General features: G+C 37.3%; 1 protein-coding gene, 1 long non-coding RNA gene and 1 pseudogene across 4 annotated transcripts; 2 read left to right on the top strand and 1 right to left on the bottom strand.

The window, feature by feature from the left end:
* The first annotated feature begins 1,016 nt into the window (after positions 1-1,016).
* Positions 1,017-7,584, top strand: LOC112197237 (protease 2). Of its 3 annotated transcripts, XM_040511698.1 has the most exons (14): positions 1,017-1,484; positions 2,571-2,651; positions 2,787-3,407; positions 3,482-3,660; positions 3,755-3,977; positions 4,072-4,213; positions 4,297-4,497; positions 4,788-4,919; positions 5,067-5,195; positions 5,602-6,020; positions 6,130-6,346; positions 6,646-6,836; positions 6,942-7,120; positions 7,527-7,584. In XM_040511698.1, exons 3-13 carry the CDS (start codon positions 3,064-3,066, stop codon positions 7,117-7,119), a joined length of 2,355 nt encoding a protein of 784 aa, XP_040367632.1. In that variant the 5' UTR covers positions 1,017-1,484; positions 2,571-2,651; positions 2,787-3,063; the 3' UTR covers position 7,120; positions 7,527-7,584. The 3 variants fall into 3 exon arrangements, with proteins under 3 accessions (XP_040367632.1, XP_024193636.1, XP_040367636.1); XM_024337868.2 differs by lacking the exon at positions 7,527-7,584 and having other exon boundaries at positions 6,942-7,512; XM_040511702.1 differs by lacking the exons at positions 2,571-2,651; positions 7,527-7,584 and having other exon boundaries at positions 6,942-7,512.
* A 5,651-nt stretch (positions 7,585-13,235) lies between these two features.
* Positions 13,236-15,673, top strand: LOC121050719 (annotated as a pseudogene).
* Positions 15,674-18,557: 2,884 nt separating this feature from the next.
* On the bottom strand, positions 18,558-19,828 carry LOC121050720. Its single transcript, XR_005803654.1, has 3 exons — positions 19,716-19,828; positions 18,912-19,005; positions 18,558-18,815 (listed from the first exon to the last, which is right to left on the bottom strand). It is a non-coding gene; the product is annotated as an uncharacterized LOC121050720 (long non-coding RNA).
* Positions 19,829-20,712: the final 884 nt, after the last annotated feature.

Genomic DNA, 20,712 nt, shown 5'->3' with positions numbered 1-20,712 from the left:
CTGAAGTTTCAAAATATCACTTTGGTCACTCAACTATTACACTGTCAATCACTTTGAAATATAGTGGTTCACCCTAGCTGAAAATTATTAATTTTCTTTGATTTCTGAAGTGTTTGAGTTCATTATTGCAGCCAAATTATCATTTAATGTCACTTGATTTCCACCCTAAGAACAATGACCTTTTTTTCTCATGTGACGTGAACAATGACATTCGCTTTTGGAGTATTAATCAGTATTCGTGCATTTGTGTTTCTAAGGTTAAATTTTGGGATCTACTTCAATTCTTTGAAAATTGCCAATAATTCTAGTTTGTTTTTGTTCTAAATCTTAGCCATTTAATGATGCAGGGAAGTTTAGCACAGGCGAGGTTCCAGCCAAGAATTGGACAATTTATCGATGCTGAGTGATAGGCACACACATTCATTGCAGGTATGATTAGCTGCTATTTATTTCACTAAATTCTCAACAGTTTCATTGATCTGTTGACTTGCAAAAACTCTGTTATATTGTCATATGTTGTTACTAATCAGACAACACAATATTTTGAACTTATACATGGCACTCCACAGAGGTGCACTCTCATTGTTGGGATGCAAATGTGGCTTCGGTCAGTCAAGAGTCTGTCAGAGTGTGGTCATTAGTCCTCTGGAAAGAGCATTCACAAGCTCAGTTTTATCTCCATAAAAATGTTTTGTGGAGTTATATAGTTTTATAATTGTCCTGCATTTAGTAAGTGCCATTAAGTACTTAATATTTGGTTCTTTTAGCTAGCAGATAAAAAAATATGAAACTGGCATATTAAATTAGTGCTATTCTAGCTTTCCCTTAATGCTTTTGTAGAAGTGCAATGCAAATTGGTAATTAAAATGTGTACATGTACAGCCCGTTTTTATTCTGAAAGTTTTCCATTCTTTTGTAGGAAACTCTAGAAGCTGAGATCAAGATGCTCAGGAAGAAGTTGACCTTTAAAGCAATTACAATGCCTACTCTAAGACAGTAAGACAGGTCAATTTGCCTAAGAAATTTCAAATTCTTAGGTTATGCAGATCTAACACACACAAACACCTTAAGTTTGAAATGATTGTATTGTGATGATGTTTGATCCCAGAGTGGTAATGCTGATTTCAATTTCGCATTGGTTGGCCTATTGCCAAATCAATTTTACGTACCATTTGATTGTTCTTCTTTTTCTGCATACCTTTTGTTAGCATTATGGCTGGTCTCTTGATCTTGATTGTCTTGCTTTAACTGATTGAGTGAACTCATCAATATTTTCCGTGGACTGTTCATTTAACAGTAAAATGCCGGTTCTGCCCTTGCTTTTTCCATCGGTTTCTTCTTTCTTCTACGGACTGTTTCTTTTGTTCTCGCCGCACTCCCTCTCCTCCCATCTCAGCGATTTCTGTTCGGTATTCATCTTGAGCCGACGTCATCACTAGCGTGGTGCTTCAATCCATTTCTCAAGTTTGAGACTTTGTGCATGTGTGAGTTTTTTTTTTTCTCTCTAATTTCGATTGAATCAGATTTTTCATCTTTGTATTATTTGCGTTCTGGGTTCCTAGAGTGATTGGTTCCATGCTTTTCCGGATTTACCGTAAATTTTGGTTCTCTGTATATGAAATTTTGATGATGCAGCATACTATATATGAATGGACAAAATGCTCAACTTCATCTCTATGAAGAACTTCCACAATGAAATGATTCTAATCTCATTTTTTTCCCCGTCATGCCTGTACTATTATTCTAATCAAATTGTTTCATGAAAACATTCCCAGTTCCTTAAGTGTTGAAGGGTATACCAAAACAGAAATATACTCTTTTAGAGTCATCTAAAACTTATGTGCTGCTCTAAAAAATTGAACATTTTTCTGATCAGCTTAGCTATTGGTTATGCCCTCTCTGGGTTTTGCATATGCTGTACATATGGACCTGCAGCAATTACTATTTTGAAATATGAAGGAGTACCAGCATGGCATTTTTTATTGGTGAATTAAATCATTTAGCTTTTATCCTAATTTGACATTCTTATTTATGCCTTTGAGTTTTGTTGGTTAAATTTCTGAATTGGTTGGTTCTGCAATTGGTGTCCTATGCTTGAGTTAATTCCAAATCGATGCACTTCTTTTCCGTCCCTGTATAGATCAGTATAGCCTATCCACTATGGTTCTAAGTAGTAACAGATATGCATGATTTGTTAACAAAGAGTTGACAGATGAAATTTTGGACTCCTCACTTTGTTTGCTGGAACAATGTTATCCTTTTTGCTCCTTGCTCACTGATTATATTTCATTACCTTTTCTCACTGCTTATAATTGGTCCTATAACTGATATGTTAATGCTTTTTTCACTGCCTATAACTGGTCCTCTAACTTGATTTCCTTTTCTCACTGCTTATAATTGGTCCTATAACTGATATGTTAATGCTTTTTTCACTGCTTATAACTGGTCCTCTAACTTGATATCCTTTGTACAGATACTGTGTATTTGGTAGATCATAACTGGTCCTCTAACTTTATTTTTATTCTTTTTGCCAATTTTCCAACCTGACTATACAAAAATTTTGATTTTAGGCATTAGAAACATTCAAAGGCGGTAGGCAGTACAACCTCATTAAAATTGGGCACTTATGCTCAAAATATGTGATCCATATGGTAGGTGTTACAAGAATTTGCTTCCTTTCTTTTTAGACACCAAGTCTCTTCAACTTAATTTAAACTCATGTTGAATTGGAATCTGTTTGAGCGAAGTCTCACACTTGCTTTGCTGGTATCTTCTATTATGTGCAGGAGGAATGTGTTAAATGGTTAGAACATGGAGAAGACTGTAAAAGTACTTGGGCTCCCTCCCCTTTGTGAACTAGATAACTTCATTTGATTACTATTAGTTGTTAGTTCAGTTAGAAAGCAATTGATAATTGTTATACAACTTGAACGAAGTGATACTACCCGCAGCAAAGCGTGGGATTTCTAACTAGTGAATAGCATTGCCCTGCTTTTATTTATCTTCAACTTTTTACTTAAACCCCCAGACCAAGAAAAAGAAGCCTTTCACTTAAACCCCAAAATGCTCCACCAGGTAAAACCCCTCCGCCCCCATCTCCGCCATCTACGGTTGGCCCACTTCAAGGCCCTAAAGCCGCCGGAATCCCCTCCAAAGCCGCCAAACCCTCCCCAGAAGCCCGAAACCTTCACCCTCCACGACCACACGTGGCAGGACCCCTACAGCTGGATGTCCAAGCTCAACGACAAGGTCGCCATGCGACACATGGACATGTACATGGAACAGGAAGACAAGTACACCGAAGCTGTCATGTACGGCACCGACCGCCTCCAGAGCAAGCTCCAGTCCGAGATGGCCTCCCGCTTATCCTTCGACCTCTCCACTCCTCCCCTCAAATTCGGACCATGGTACGGAACCGTAATAATGGTCTCAATTTCGTCCTTTTTTAACGTTGTTGACAAAGTTTGGTGCTTTTGCTAAGGTTGTACTACCGGCGCGTGGAGGAAGGTAAGCAGTTTCCGGTGCTGTGTCGTCGACTCGCGAGTTTACACGACGAGTTCATTTCTCATAAGTCGCCTTCTGCTGGGTTTGATTTTACTTCCGGGAAGAGAATTGAGCAGAAGCTGATTGATTACAATCAAGAAGCTCAAAGATTTGGAGGTAAATTTTGCTTCTTTTTTACTGTTTTAACAAAAAAAAAAAGTTACTTTCTTTTAGTGTTTTTTGGGTTCTAGTTTGGTTTAATTTTGTGTAGGTTATGCATATGAAGAATTATCGGAAGTTTCGCCGGATCATCGGTTTATTGCTTATACAATGTATGATAAAGACAAGGACTTGTTTAGGTTGTCTGTTAGGAACTTGAATTCTGGTGCATTGTGTAGTAAGCCTCAAGCGGAGCGTGTTTCGAATTTGGCTTGGGCCAAAGACGGGCAGGCATTGCTTTATGTTGTTACCGATCAGAACAAGCGGCCATATAGGTTGGCAATGTGTGAAGTTTACAATGCATGTTTGGTTTTTTTGGTTTATGATGATGTAATTGTGCTGTGGTAACTTAGGTGTTTTCTCGAGCAGGATGTATTGTAGCATGATTGGATCGACTGATGAGGACGTTTTGGTTTTTGAAGAATCGGATAATAATGTGTTTGTCAACATTAGACACACGAAAGATTTCCGGTTTGTGACTGTAAATACCTTCTCTACTGCGTCTTCCAAGGTATTGCTTTGAAGATGACTTTTGTGGTCTGCTAAAATGTGAATTTTGGTTGAAGGGATGTAGTATCTGTGACATCTTTTTAGGTCTTTTTGATAAATGCAGCTGATCCATTGTCGGGGTTGAACTTAGTTTGGCAGTGTGAAGGTATAGCGCATTGCGTACTTGAGCATCACCAAGGATATCTTTTTCTGTTTACAGATGCTGCCAAAGGAGGGCAGTCAGTTGATAACCATTATCTCCTTCGTAGTCCTGTGGATTCTTCAAGCAGTCCAAGAATATGGGAGGTCTGTGGCTTAACCATGTGTTCTTTCTTTTTCGATTAATCTTTCCTGTTTGCATTTTGAACTTTAATTTCTTGTTTTTCTATTTAGTTTGTCATTCCGTGCTTTAGATGTGCTCTATAGCTCATTTGTCTTTTCTGTTCCTTTATCAGTATATGGCTCTGAAATTGATAGTGTTTATTAGATTTTCAAATCAAGTTTGACCTGTTCTGCTTTTATCTGCATGACTTTCTGTGTTCAATCTCAAATTGATTATTATTCTCACATAATGTTTGTTGTCATGTATACTGCAGGATGTATTCGTCAGTGACCCAGACTGGGTTTTTGAGGATGTGGATTTCAGTCATACACACTTGGTACTTAATATAAGGGAAGGGCGAAACTTTAGACTTTGTTCTGTTGCTTTACCTTTGCCTGCTGGGAAGGTAGGTTAACAATACCAACTTCTTTAGGGTATGTGTTCATCATGCCATCATGCATTGATGACAACAATTTCATTATGAAAGTGTTTGTTTGACATATGGGCCTTGACTTAGAATTCACATCCCTTTTCTTACTTTATGTTGTAACAGGGACCAGTTCATCTAAAAGAGCTTCACCCACAATTCTTGCCTCTTCCAAAATATGTTTCGCAAATTTCACCTGGACCAAATTATGACTACCATTCATCAAAGATGCGCTTTACAATATCGTCACCTGTGGTATGTGAGTTACTCTCTTCTTCCAAAGATTGTGCAGCATTGTTCTTTAGCCAGATGCCTTGATAATGGGTTATAGCAAAAAAAACTGTGGATATATACTTTTCATGCTGTACTTTGTGCCCCTAACTTAGTTCTTGCGGTCTTTGCCAAACAACTGATCTTGAATTTTTGAATGTCTGCCCAGCTTGATTTTGATTCATTATTTAGTAGAAGCAGAAGATTTTCAACTTAAGTCCATTAACATGCTTCATTCAGTGTCATGACTCCTGAACTTCTATCATCCAACATTTGAAAGAAAGTATGAGGCTTCGTAATTTTTCTACACATTTGTTTTGCATCATCTGCATGTTTATTCTGTTTCTTGAAACAGTGGATTATATATACCCATTTCTGAGTTCTCTTGCAGATGCCAGATGCTGTGGTTGATTATGACCTGTCAAATGGAAACTGGAAGATCATTCAACAGCAGAATATTCTTCATGAAAGAACAAAGGTTTTGTATGGAACAGCTTCTTCAGCAAGCATCAGCGAGAAAACCTTAAATACAGATAATTTGAATTCTGCAAATGAAGTCAGCTCTGATGATCAGCAGTTGTGGAATGATCTTTCTGAGTTTTATGCTTGTGAACAGCATAATGTCTCTTCTTATGACGGAGTCTTGGTTCCATTGACTGTTGTATACTCTTGCAAAAACAAGAAAGAGGATCAGAACCCTGGATTGCTTCATGTGCATGGAGCTTATGGTGAGCTACTCGATAAAAGGTGGCGCAGTGAGTTGAAAAGCCTTCTTGATCGTGGTTGGATGGTTGCCTATGCTGATGTTAGGTCTGATTTGTGTTAAATACTACCAAGTTATGTTTAGCTTAGTTGCAATTTACTTAATAAATTTGATACTGCCACTTAAAGGGGATTCTTTTGTATACTGTATTTCTAGAGGTGGAGGCGGTGGAGGTAAGAAGTGGCATCATGATGGAAGATGTACAAAGAAGATTAATTCCATCAAGGATTTTATAGCCTGTGCCAATTTCCTTGTTGACAAAGAAATTGTCCATGGAAAAAAGCTCGCTGCTTCAGGTTATAGTGCTGGAGGACTTGTAGTTGCTTCAGCCATCAATCAATGCCCACATTTGTTTACTGCTGCAGTTTTGAAGGTAAATATGGATCTTCATGTCCGTTGTTGATGTGCTTGCTTTGGTTAAATGGATTTTTGCTCTATACAGTTTTTTTTTTTGGAATCTCAGCTTGAAGAGAACCGGATCATATTCTTTGACAATTTTAATGGGAAACTACTTATATTTTGAAAAAAGAGAAACAGCACCATAAAAGGAAAACATTGAAAGTTGCCATTTGCAAATATGTCTGTCTGTCTGTAAGGAGGCAGTACAATCTTAAGTAAATGAGTACTCATGCTGAATCTTACATATCTTAAGTCGCTATTTTCGCGTGTTAGGTTCCATTTTTAGATGCAACGAGCACTCTTCTCTATCCCATTATACCGCTCACAGCTGTTGACTATGAAGAGTTTGGATACCCTGGGGACATTAATGATTTTCATGCTATACGTGACTATTCTCCATACGACAATATTCAGAAGGATGTTCTCTATCCAGCTGTATTGATATCCTCGTCTTTCAATACACGGTAATTTTTGCTTCCCTTTATGTTAGTCCTTCTACTGCTACTTCCAGCCAGCAAATGAAAAGAGTTGGCTGGGTGTTTATGATCTTTCTGTTTGACATGTTTCAGTTTTGGAGTGTGGGAAGCTGCAAAATGGGTTGCACGAGTTCGTGAACTTACAGTTTACGACCCAAAGCGTCCAATACTGCTTAATTTGACAACAGACATAGTAGAGGAAAACAGGTACCTCCAGTGCAAGGAATCGGCACTAGAGACTGCATTTCTTATAAAGGCAATGGAATCGTAGAGACTGCCGTTTTTACTCACTACTGAATCTGTTGGTCAGCAACACAGAAGCTAGCTGTTGGCATGAGCGTTTTTTTGGTCCATGAATTTAGACCCTCAAATTGTGTAGGGTTGTGTAGTTTGTCCTAGTTTAGTTCTGCATGCTTCACACGTGCCGAACTAAAACTTGAATCTCAAACGGATTTTCATTTCAAATGTGGCTCCTAATTTCATATCCCAATATTTGGGAGTCCTAATCTCCAAACTAATTATATATTTTCTCAAATTTAAAAATTTACTATTTGTTGATTGATTTCAACCGCCAAAATGTTAAACATAACCTCCATCCTCTTGTATTTCTAACTGCGCCTCATTAGTTATTATTATGGTTGGATGGGTTTTTTTTTTTGGATAGGGAAATTGTGGTTGGATGTTGCTTTCAACTATTTTTGAATATTTGTAATTGATTCGTTGGTTGGTTGATTAATAAAAGGGGAGAAATGTTGGTCTGGATGATATCTTTGTCTTCCTTACTTCCTATGTCGTAATGAACATTAATTATTGATTTGGAGAAGCTCTATGATTTTAATGTCTTTGCATGTATTAAATGGCACTATTTAATATTTTGGGTTACCGTCGACCATCTACTCCTCAACCAGCTCTAATTTATTAACTAATCATCACTGTCACAAGTCACCACGAACCTAGTATTTTAGAATCTCGCATCGAAACCGAACTAAATCTGAGCCAGTTCAAACCCTGCCGTCGAAGGTTTCTTTGTTTCATCAGTTAAAATGGTTTTTACATCCGTGCAATTATAAAAGGGGACAACTGACAAGTGACAACAACATCCGTGCAATTTGCTGCTGTTGTCCCACGCATTTGGTACAATTCATCCTACAATCTTAGCTCTCTCCTTAAACACAAGTCGGCATTGTTATTTTCCTTTTTGGGTTCTTTCTGCGTTTTCCTCATTCCCATTCATTTTTCCTCTCCTGGGAATCACTTTGCGTACACATGCAACAAGGCTGTTTTGGAGCCCAAAATTCGATCTCACCCAGTTTGGTTTGTCTCCTTTTCCTTCCTATTCTTGTATTAATTGGACCAAATTGGTTTAATTTGCCGAAAATCCCAGCATCAAGATCAAAGCTTTTTTGATTTCTGAGTTAAAAGTTAAAAGTTACTTGGGTTTGGAGGTGAGTTTGTTTGTAACTGTAACAAGGAAAACAAGAAGGATGAGTGCTACCGCGGATGGAGTCAAGTACTCACCCGAGTGGTTGGTTAAGCACTCGAATGTTTCTGTTGAGGAGAAGTTTGACGAGCTTCGGCGTTTGATGGGCAAAGCCGAAGGTGATCCGCTAAGGATAGTTGGTGTAGGGGCAGGTGCTTGGGGAAGTGTTTTTGTTGCTATGTTGCAAGAGGCTGATATTGTGGTGAATGGGCTGCCGTCAACAGAAACACTGTGTCGTGTTTGAATAAATTAGTAGGTATATTTGGAGGGATACAAAAACAATGCCAATCATAGTTTCTGTTGAAGCTGAATTGGCGCCCGAACCACGCATACTTACTCCTACTCAGATGATCCAGCGAGCAAGGCTGATTCCCATTTTTTGCTTCAATAGTTGGTAAATTTCAGGGTTCATGCACTGGTATGGAAGGTTCTGATTTTAAATTTATTTATTTATTTATTTTATTTTTTTCACCTGTTTCAACATTTGCGGTGCTCTTTGGCGCTAGTTAGTTGCACAGTGGTTTATAATGCATGGAATGCCTGTACGATTATGGGACATCTTTCATCAATTAGTAGTTAAGCAATTCTCTTTTGTTAAATCAACTAATGCACATTGGAATTTTCTAGATCTATCTCTAGCTATCTAGATCATATGTCTAGAACCTGTCTTAGTCTAGAATAATCTTTTAGTTAATCATGTGTAGTGTGTTCTAGAATTGTCTATTAGTGAGTGGTTAGTAATTAACCACATATGCCAAGTCGGTGCAACTAACCACATAGGGAAGGTCGGTTAATTAAGCAAGTCGGTGGACTTGGTCTCTATATATATGTATCAATTTAGCCTTGTATGAATGTAATGTAATGAATTAACCAACGTCCCACAACTCCTCTGTTTTACAACCATCTCCTCTGTTTCTAATTTTTAACATCTCCTCTACTTCTAGTCCTAACTCACCTAGCTCCTAAACATCCTTTCCTAAACACATTGTCCTAGCCCACTACTACTAAAGCTTCCGCACCAAATACCAACAGTGGTATCAAAGCCACAAATTCTAACAGTGGTATCAGAGCTACAAATTCTAACAGTGGTATCAGAGCTTGCTTCGATCAAATTTGGGGCGTTGATTTGTGTCTTCCACCATGTCTACCTCCACCTCCAACCAAACATCAATCTCTCTTCCCATCTTCAAGGGAGAAAACTATGATTTTTGGAGTATCAAGATGAGAACCTTCTTTATGTCTCAAGATCTATGGGACATAGTAGAGAAAGGATTCTCGACTCCAGAAAATCCGACGATGGAGCAATTGAGGCAAGAAAAGAAAGAAAAATTAAGAGATGCTAGTGCTCTCTTCGCCATTCAACAAGCGGTGGACGATACAAATTTTTCAAGAATCATGGGAGCTACCACATCAAAAGAAGCTTGGGATCTACTAAAGGAGGAGTTTCAAGGGACGGCTAAGGTACGTGCCGTTAAACTACAAACAATGAGGAGCGAGTTAGAAAATTTGAAAATGAAAGATTCTGAGATCGTAAAAGATTACTATTCCCGGTTAAAGGAAATAGTAAATCAATTAAGAGCCTATGGTGAAAATAATAGTGAGACTAGAGTAGTTGAAAAAAATACTCATTAGCCTCACTGAAAAATATGACCCAATAGTTACTGCCATCGAAAATTCTAAAGACATGACAACTCTTTCGGTGACAGAACTAATAGGCTCTTTAGAAGCTTATGAAAAAAGATTGAGTAGTCAGAATGAAAGTCCTATAGAAAGTGCATTCCGATCTAAACTCAATATTCGATCTCAGAAAAATGAAAAAGAAAAGAAGTTAGAAGAATTTTCTAGAGGAGGAGATAGACGACCCAAATATTGGGCAAATAAAAAAGATATAAAGGAGAAAAGAAATTATTCTCCATGTGGAATCTGCCACAAAAATAATCATCAAGAAAAATATTGTTGGTTTCGGGGAAAACCAAAATGCCGAAACTGCAACAAATTTGGTCATATTGAGGAAAATTGTTTCCTCAAGAAAAATCACCGAGCAGATTTTTCAGAAGAAAATGAGCAAGATGAGCAGCTCTTCTATGCATGTCACTCGGCGATTGAAGAGAGAAATAAGAAGTGGTACGTGGATAGCGGCTGCAACAATCATATGTCTGGAGACAAAACCATTTTCTCCAAACTTGATACTTCACAAAAGTCTCAAGTGAAACTAGGAAATGGAGAAATGGTGAAAACTAAAGGCAAAGGTATGATTTCCATCCCGACTAATTTAGGAACTAAAAAGATTAATGATGTTCTATTAGTTCCTAGCCTGGAGCATAATCTCCTAAGTGTCGGACAAATGATGAAAATGGTTATGCTATATTATTTCATGGAGACTTCTGCAAAATATTTGACAAGAAAAGAAGGTTGATATTCAAAATAAGGATGAAAAATAGAAATTTCCCCATCCAATGGCAACAAATGGCCATGAAAGCAGAAGTCAAGAAGAAAAATATTTGCCTAGTGAAAAAGCAGCCGAGGACTCTACCACGTCAAGCAAATAAAGAAAGGAGTTCAAATCCTCCACAACCAAAAAGTTGTGAAGTAGCGATGAAGAAGAAAGCCAGAGAAAGGCTAGGGAAGAAGAAAGCTGAAGGAAGGCCATGGAAAGAGAAAGCAAGAGCGAGAACACCTTCGCCAAGGCACTTCCAAGATCAAGACTTGAATTACTATGAGATTGCTCGGAGTATCATCAATGTGCATTAAGGAGGAGTGTTAAATCAACTAATGCACATTGGAATTTTCTAGATCTATCTCTAGCTATCTAGATCATATGTCTAGAACCTGTCTTAGTCTAGAATAATCTTTTAGTTAATCATGTGTAGTGTGTTCTAGAATTGTCTATTAGTGAGTGGTTAGTAATTAACCACATATGCCAAGTCGGTGCAACTAACCACATAGGGAAGGTCGGTTAATTAAGCAAGTCGGTGGACTTGGTCTCTATATATATGTATCAATTTAGCCTTGTATGAATGTAATGTAATGAATTAACCAACGTCCCACAACTCCTCTGTTTTACAACCATCTCCTCTGTTTCTAATTTTTAACATCTCCTCTACTTCTAGTCCTAACTCACCTAGCTCCTAAACATCCTTTCCTAAACACATTGTCCTAGCCCACTACTACTAAAGCTTCCGCACCAAATACCAACAGTGGTATCAAAGCCACAAATTCTAACAGTGGTATCAGAGCTACAAATTCTAACATCTTTGGTCGCTAATTGTTTTGTTTGGGGAAGCAAATGAACTTTTCCGGGTGATGCGGACTGAGGGAATAAAAGGAGATAGGGTGACCATGGTGGAGGTTGCATCTGGCTGCCGACATCTAGGAGCTCTTGACCTTGCAAAGTGGATTCATGCTTAAATAGAAAAAAACGAAATTAACTGTGACATGCGGCTCGGACAGCTTTAGTTGACATGTTTGCTAGATGTGGTGACCCTCAAAGTGTAATGAAGGTGTTTGATAACATGGCAAGAAGAGATTTTTCTGCTTGGACAGCAGCCATTGGAGCAATGGCCATGCAAGGAAATGGGGAGCGAGCTATAGAGCTTTTTGATGACAGGCTTAAGCAAGGGGTGAAGCCAGATGAAGTAGTCTTTGTGGCAGTACTAACAGCATGCAGTCATGTTGGTCTTTTGGTCTTCTGGATATCATTGTTTTTTCATTTGTTGGTTTTTCTGAGCTTTTAAATCATAGTGGTTAGTAACATTTGAAATTAGCAAAATGGAGTTGCATCAACTAATCAGCATATATGGATAGCTTGGATCTGGGGTTACCATACTAGCATCTTAAGAAAGAGGAGCAAGTACGTCTAGTTATATTTGGAAAGAACTTTGATATTAGTAAATGGCTCCATGGATAAATGGCAATTTTGTTTTGTATATCTGTTCGTGAAAAGGTCTGACTGCCTATAGTCCATTGCAGTGATCAAGTGGTGTGGTTGATGAGACTGATTATCTGCAGAGTCATAGGCAATTGGCATGAGGCTCTTTAGAGGCTGCTACAGGATGAGTACAAATTTACAATATGTAGGTATGTAAATGTAATCATCTTCTAATGAATACCTGAATCTTTTCCTTTTCTTTTTCCAAGTTTTTAATTTTAATTTTTAACTTAGATGGTGCTGGTTTTGTGTCGTTATGTTGCAGTATAACAATTAAAGAGAAATTGCAAAGAAAGAAGAACAAGGCTCATAGAGGTTCTGATTTAGTCACTTTCAACCTCACATTCACATTGCAGAAGGAACCAAGAAACTATCTTCTTGAGAGTTGAGATCTCATATCTACAATACAAAAGCACTCTAGGAAGGCAGATCAATAGGAAGGCAACATTCAACAGATTGAGCAGAGCAAGCAAAATATGGTTTCTCTGACCCATGAAGCAGCCAGTTCTTTATCTTCTTCTTTCCCACGTTCTTCTACTGATCACCAAAATCATTACACATACGAGGTTTTCCTGAGTTTTCGAGGCGAGGATACACGCTTTAATTTTACAGATCATTTGTATACTGCTTTGTGTCAGAGGAGAATTGAGACCTTCAGAGATGATAAGCTTAACAGAGGAGAAAACATATCACAAGAGCTCCTCAAAGCAATTGACGAGTCGAGAGTTTCAATCATAGTCTTCTCTCAAAATTATGCTGCCTCAAGGTGGTGCTTAGAAGAACTGGTCAAGATACTTAAATGCAGAAAACCAAAAGGGCAAGAGGTTAGATCAGTTTTCTACAAGGTTGATCCCTCAGATGTACGGAATCAAACAGGTGCTTTCGGTGACGCATTTGTTACGCTTGATCAATGCAAATACAAGGATAGCATGGATAAATTGAAGGCAGCTCTTACGGAAGCAGCAGATTTGTCTTGATGGCCTGTCCGGGACGACGAGTATGTTTTTAACCCCTCCACTAGCTAGTTAATTAGTTAGCCTTTTTTTTTTTTTTTTGAAGACACCATTAATCTTCTACTTTATTTGATTTCGTACATATGCTTTTAAATTCATAGGTACGAGGGTAAATTTATAAATGACATTGTTGGGGAGTTGTCTGCCGGAGTAGTAAACCTTTCATGTGAGTTGCATGTTACTGAACAACCCATTGGACTAGAGTCTTGTAGACAAGATGTCATCAGACTTTTACATGTTGATGAAAATATTGTTCGCATGGTAGGCATATGGGGGACTGGTGAGATAGGAAAGACCACAATTGCGAAAGATGTGTTTAATTCAATTCGCCATAAGTTTAAAGGTAGCTGTTTCTTGGCAGATGTTAGATCAAATGGCCTAACCCAATTGTAAGAGACACTTTTGTTTGATATCTTAAGTGACTCAACTTTGAAGGTGCACCGTGTTGATAAAGGAGTCGGTTTGATAAAGACAAGGATGTGAAATAAAAGAGTTCTCTTAATCCTTGATGATGTAAGTCATTCTAGCCAATTACAGAACTTAGTTCCATCCCCTCATTGTTTTGGACCGGGCAGTAGAATCCTCATAACAACAAGAGATAAACGTTGTCTAACTACTCATGAAGTTGATGAAGTATACGAAGTCAAAATGTTAGACTATAGTCGAGCTTTGGAGTTGTTTAGCTTGAATGCATTCAAAAGAAATGGACCTCCAGAAGATTATCTAGAACTTGCCCAACGTGCCATACACTATGCCCAAGGCCTTCCATTGGCTTTGATAGTTTTAGGCTCTCATCTATTTCGTACAAGCAAAGAGGAGTGGGAAGCTACAATAGTTAGTTGTAAAGGAGGTCCTCAGACGGAGATACAAGATGTTCTTAAACTAAGTTATGATGCTCTTGGACCAGATTTAAAAGAACTATTTCTTGATATCGCTTGCTTCTTAAAAGGTATGGAGGTCCACCATGTGAAACAAATACTAGAAGCTTGCTACGACCTCAAATCAGTGATTGGTATTGTACAACTACAAGAAAAAGCCTTAATTAGAATTGATAGATATGAGCCTTGGACAAATGGAATAGACAAACACTATGCCAGAAAAGTAATCAGACGACAGAGGAGATCTGTCGTCTGATTAAAAAAATTTCTGTTGTCTAGTACGGTGCCATCTCTTGGGGCATCAGACGACAGATTTCCTCTGTCGTCTTATTTATCAGATGACAGAAATTTGTTAGGTCTTCTGTTGTCTGATGAAATCGAGACATGAGGCTAGTGAATTCAAACGACAGATAAATGTCGTGTGAACTAAAAACAAATAACAGTTCCTTATAATTTCTGTGGTCTGAATGGACTTATAATAACAGTTAAGTGTTGTTTTATTCCAGTTCAATAACAGTTAACTATCATTCTTATTCAGTTCAGAATACAATTATCTATCGTCTTTAGTCGCCTACGATAACATTTATATGTTGTTTTATATGCATTATAGTCACAGATAAGTATACATTGAACTTAGTTAATACTACATTTATTTACCGTTTGATTTTAGTCACAGATGACAGTTAAATGACGTTTAAAGGGAATATAAATAACAGTTGTCTGTGGTTTTTATTAACTTATAGTAATAGTTATATGTTGTGGCATATAACTTGGAATTACAATTAAGTGTGGTTTAAAAGTTGTTAAGGTTACATTTATCTATTGTTGTGGTTTATACTCTACAACAGTTAACTGAAGGTTGAAGAGCACAGACAGGACAATTATTTGTTGCTTGAAGCTAATTTGAGCGACAGTTAAATGTTGTTTCATTTTCGACTCTGTCTTTGTTTTGACATGAAGACGACAATTATCTGTTGTTTGAGTGTCCAAATATGAACACATTTTTTCTTGTTTCTGTTGTTCTTTGACGCGTCCAACAACATTATTTTGTTGTTGCTTTCTATTCCAGATGTCATACTCGTATCCCTGTTGTGCCATAATCATGTAAATCTGGGAACAACACAATGCATTCATCAAATATGAAATCCATTCACAAAAATACTAATATTTGATCAATCTGTTCCTGCAGCTATACATACATCCATCATGGAGCTAAACTTAATAAACATCACTTCAATAACCCATAGCAGTTGGCATGATCAACAAATATAACCCAAAAAACATTGATATCTCATACTACTGATCATAAACTGTACTTGCAGGCCAAAAATAGATATACTCAGACCAACTACATAACTAGTTAATATGGATTATAGATGATGCATGTCCAAAATTAGAATCTTCTCGACACACTAGCTTTGTTGAAATTGGCTGACATACTTTGCCCACTCGGCCCGGACCTGATCAATGTCTTTTTGTGTGTAGAAGTGATTTGCTTTCCTTTCCCACTGCAAGTATTAAAAAAATACAAATTAATGTGAATGGATATGTTTCACAACATTAATCAGAATTGGAAGGAGTTGATATTTATATATATTAGTAACCAGTAGTGCAGATTCAAAGAGACTAAATTTGTAACCAGTAGTGCAGATTCAAAGAGACTATTAATGTATATTAGTTTTAATGTTTAATCAAAATTGATCATTTCATTGAAACATGCTACATAGAGTTCACAGACTATTAATATGGATTAGTTTCACTATGTTCTTCTCTTTTGAAGGAGAGATCATGTTAAGGGAAACCGCTTTAAAGCAACAAATGCAAATCTTCTCTTAGATTTATTTCATTTATGCCCTGGACCCAAAAAAAAACATATATACAGAAGTACAGAACTCAAACATCTGCACATCAAATAACACATCAATAGCTTTGGCATATGATACCAACAGAACGAGAGAGAAAGAAATTGGTAAATAGGTAGCAAGTAAAAGAAGCGAAAATTAACAAAGTTTATATGCATACTCATAGTCAACAGCTTTAAGCACTTCATACATTGCTGTCTTTATTTATCACAAATAATCCTAAAGATACAACAAAAACTCTGGAGGCATGCTTTTAATTTCACCAAGTAAAAGTTATTATCAATTACCTGAAATAACTTGGGCAAGTAAAAGTTATATTAGAAACCGATTGAAACAGTAAGTACCATCTCATTTCGAATAGATAAGGTAAACTTCAGATTATTATACCAGTCCTTATTGTGGTGTAGTATGCTTCTAGAAAAGATCCTTGGATTCCCTCGTTCTGTGTAAGAGAAATGGGACATAAAAAGTATCACAGGGGCAAATGTTTTGTGAACCAAGGTCTTGAATGAAAACAAAATTGCACTTCAAATCAGTATAGGTGGAAAAACCCTGGATTACTGAGTATCAGCAAAAAATGGAAAAAAGCAAGAACAAAAGTGATGAGATTTCTTGTTGCTTGTTACTTGTTCAGCAAAATATTGGATTACTGAGTATCAGCAAAACATTAATCAAAATTTTCAAATATTAATACCAGATCATATCAACCAATTTGTATGGACTACCTTGATTTGCAGAGCCTAGCTGACTGCCATCAATGCTCTCCTACAACAGTGGGATCAACTGATAATCAACAATCTTATAAAAAAAATGATTATCAACAATGAAGATATTGGAAAAGTTGAGGATACGTACTTGAGATCTCAATATATAGGTCTTTAGATTGAGGATAGTTCAATACTTCCAAATGTTTTTTAAAATTCCCGAGGAACCTAGAAAATGGGCTATTCGTCCAGTGTTCTGTTCTTGATTAAACCGTTTCCTGATTGTAGACTTATGATCATGTACAAACCTTAATACGTATGCACTATTATTCGAAACTGCATAGTTTTAATACTTCCTCTAAGTTACAAAAAAAATGAAAAAGGAAAGGTATTTATTCTAAGAGGATTAATTACACATATAAACTTATTCGTTGATCAGTTTTAGGGAATAGAAATACTAGCTCTTTGCCTCTTTCCCATCGAAAGTTTACTTGCAACTATAATTTTTCTTTTCTAATGTTTTACATTCTTACGTTTTTTTAAAAACATAGCATAGGCAAATCTACATTTTGAAGCAAAAGCTATCATCTCTCTAGCACGAATCAAAACAACCTTCATATAAGGATCACATCTTTATAAGCAGTGCAAGACATCCACATCTAAAAGTGAATCATAAACTGACACATTTTCTGGGATAAAAAGAGAGAGAGAGAGACCTCATAGGTGGTATTTCAGTATCTGACCTGCAGCTCTCCTGCTCTCCTCAACACAAATCCAAAAATCGCCTTCCTTCTCCTTCTTCAAGACAAACCCAATATGAAAATCGTAAACCCCTGCATCACCAAAACCCCTAGTCATATGTAAAGGAATGGACTGCAGCTAGTATAGTTATAATAAGCATTAAAAATCCAAACATATTAGGCAAGGGAAATCTTATCCTCACCATCAACCCATTTAGTATAAACTAGATAGATAGCCCGCGCTTTGCTGCGGGTCTCTTTGTTATTGATACGTGTTTTCAGTCGATTAGAGTACATAAACAACAATTATCTTTTGGTAGTTAAACTCAAAATTAAGCTAGATAGCCCGTGCTTTCTTTCTAGATTTTCTGAACCCAGAGAGTAAAGAGTATGCTACACTCCAAAACCAGTGGCAACTGCAACTACGATCCCCAATGGCTTGAACATAGATACAAAAATCGGCCCTGTCATGTTAAGACACCATGTTGATACACCAACCTGGAAAGTTGAGCAAAAAACTCCCTGAAATAGTATCATTGAAAGTTTGAGCAAGTTTCAAAGCAAGCAACATATCATGGTTAAATTAGATTGTTTATTCACCAAGTACAGAACAGCTAACAACCTTTAGTTTAGGATTTAAGCGCCTAACCATCAGCACAAAACTGAAAATGAATGAGAAACAACATTGCTTTTTCCCTGTGCTCTATTTTGGTCTTAAAGTCTACCAAATACTTGAAGAAATAGTGAAAAATTGGTATTTAATATAAAAAAGGGTTTGCAATAAGAAACATGAAGGGATAATAACCATCGATAGATACAATAGCAATACTAATATATATTTTCAGTTGAAAGTGGCATCATAAACCCACCCTTAAAGCAGTTTTGCGGAGAGGTGATAAGCGCATATAAACCTTCATGAGCTTGAATATTATTATGTCCGGAGGAAGTTTAACAGTGTTATGATGTTCAAGGCAGGGATGACCTGCAAGAGAAAGCAGTGAGTGACAGTTTCAGAAGTTAATCATGAGTTCATGACTAAGCATTTTGAGAGTGGATAAGGCACTCACTTCATGTTTGTGCAGTGGTAATTCTTTTCCGTGGGTCTTGATTCAATAGGCGCTTGACCAAATTACTTTTGCCTCTGTAGAGAATGTGGCCAAGGTTCATTGAAACTTGGATCAACTTTTAGAACTGCCCGAAAAATGCCAAACTTCGTTCAAGGCCAAAATGGACAGCTGCCACACAATAGAATGTGTGCAATCACACCTACGCTCCAGACATCAGCCTCTGTACCATAAGCCATATGTAACACTTTGGGGGCTACACAGTATGTACTACCAGCAATTTTGATAAACTTTTCATCTGCGAAGATTATTCACTCATAAGAAAACACTGACCAAATAACTCTACTAAAAGATCAAGTAGCTGTGCGCATTATAAAAAGAAGAATTGACCAACCTGGTTTCACAAAATCTGACAAGCCAAAGTCTGTAGCCTTCAACTATGAATCTTCATCCAGATATTAAGCACACTTGATGAGTACATGATGAAGCTGGGGAAAAAATGCAACTATGATATATAGATGAACAGATAAGAGATAAAGTTGGTCAGACTTAGATTTACTAAGCTTAAAAAGTTGTTGATCCAGCAATGCATTCATTAACTAATTATATAACAATTACAGATTCATTGACTTTCAAGTTGACTTGAATCAAAAGGAAACTTGGTATACATCATATCAAGATAGAATCACAAAGTGAACCCAAGTTGATGTCACTATGAGCAATCAAATGTCTATATGTCATCTTTTATCAAAACTCATCTCACTCTGAACAATATGGTTTACTTGTAATCTAAACCAACTTCAGATATCATCAATTTCATGTTCAAAAGGGAGAGTGATAAACAACCAATATGAACACAGTAGGGAAGAATAACCTAGCTGCTAGAATTGAACTTAAATTTTCAAGTCAAAGAAAGTTGGATTGTTTCCAGGGAGGAAACTCCTCCTGATGAACACAAAATGGTGGGATCTAAACTCTTTACTTAAATTGGATCAAAGTTGGAAGTTAGTCTATGTTTCTTCCATTATTAACCATCACAGGGGTATAAAAGTTGGAAGTTAGTCTCTGTTTCTTAGCCTCACCCTCCACCTCAACCGTCACAGGGGCACTGATGCTGGTCATCCAAAAATTAGATTTGGTAAAGGGTTGGCCAAAACCAATCAATATAATTTCATACTAATAAAAGTTTAAAGAATACCTATAAATTTTGATGTTTTGGGAGGCCGTTCTGCTGGTACCTGTTCTTCCTTGTCATCACTTTCAATGGCATCTCCAGCAAGATCATCATTGTTATCCATATCCTCCTCCTCTACATTTTCCTGACCATTGATAAACACTGGAGGGTAGTAAATATGTTGGTGAGAAAATGCAGAATGTGTTGTTATCAAGAAATACAGCTGCTTTCTAAAGTTTGTGTATCTTAGATGGCAGTTTTCCTAATTATCAACATCAGAAGATAAATAAAGTAATACTATGACCTTTTTTGAAAGAGAAAGGTAAAGGAAGGTAGTTGCGCTTCTTAAAATGGAATTAGACTGACCAATATCAGTATGCCCGACAGGCTGGATATTGTTGACAACCCACAATAACAAGACTCACCGAGCTTGCAGAAACACCGAATCCAAAACCCAGAAATCGAGCTTGAAGAATCACCACTTGAACCCAAAAATCAAGCTTGAAGAATGAAGAATCAGCAAGCTTCGAGGTTGAAGAATCACCGAGCTTGAAGCCTTGAACCCAGAAACCCAACCCAAAATCAAACCCAGAAATCCAGCCCAAAATCAAACCTAGAAAGCCCTGAAAAGTGTGAACCCAGAAATTGTGAGATTGTGAGACTAAAACCCATAAATTCGATTGAAAGTAAAACCCAGAAAGACTGAGAATCGAGTTTACCTCCGAGCTGGAGAGCTAAAGAGCTGGCGGGAGAGAGACTGAGAATCGAGTCAATCGACTGGCTGACGGAGAGTGTAGAAAAGAGAGAGAGAGCGACGGAGCGACAAAACCCAGAAGAGAGAGTGACGGAGCGTTTCGTGTTTTGACTTGCAACCCAGAAAATAGGGTTCTCTCACCTCTCTTCGCGTTTTGGGTAAGGATTCTTAGATTTGAGAGATGGCCGATTTTTTAGAGGTATAGATGGCTAAGTTTTCCTCCAGATGCTGTGAGCTTCGAGTTTCTGGTTGCTAAGAGAGTTTTAG

This window comes from Rosa chinensis, chromosome 1 (assembly GCF_002994745.2).
Source record: "Rosa chinensis cultivar Old Blush chromosome 1, RchiOBHm-V2, whole genome shotgun sequence".
Lineage (NCBI taxonomy): Eukaryota > Viridiplantae > Streptophyta > Magnoliopsida > Rosales > Rosaceae > Rosa > Rosa chinensis.
Note: the sequence above shows the minus strand (reverse complement) of the source record. Positions and strands in the feature narration are given on the sequence as shown.

What these genes read in the sequence shown, in the direction of transcription:
- LOC112197237 (XM_040511698.1), top strand. Translation starts at nt 3,064, where the DNA reads ATGCTCCACCAGGTAAAACCCCTCCGCCCCCATCTCCGCCATCTACGG. An exon ending in TCTCTACTGCGTCTTCCAAG is followed by an intron (nt 4,214 to 4,296) that starts GTATTGCTTTGA and finishes ACATCTTTTTAG; the next exon opens with GTCTTTTTGATAAATGCAGC. An exon ending in GTTGCCTATGCTGATGTTAG is followed by an intron (nt 6,021 to 6,129) that starts GTCTGATTTGTG and finishes CTGTATTTCTAG; the next exon opens with AGGTGGAGGCGGTGGAGGTA.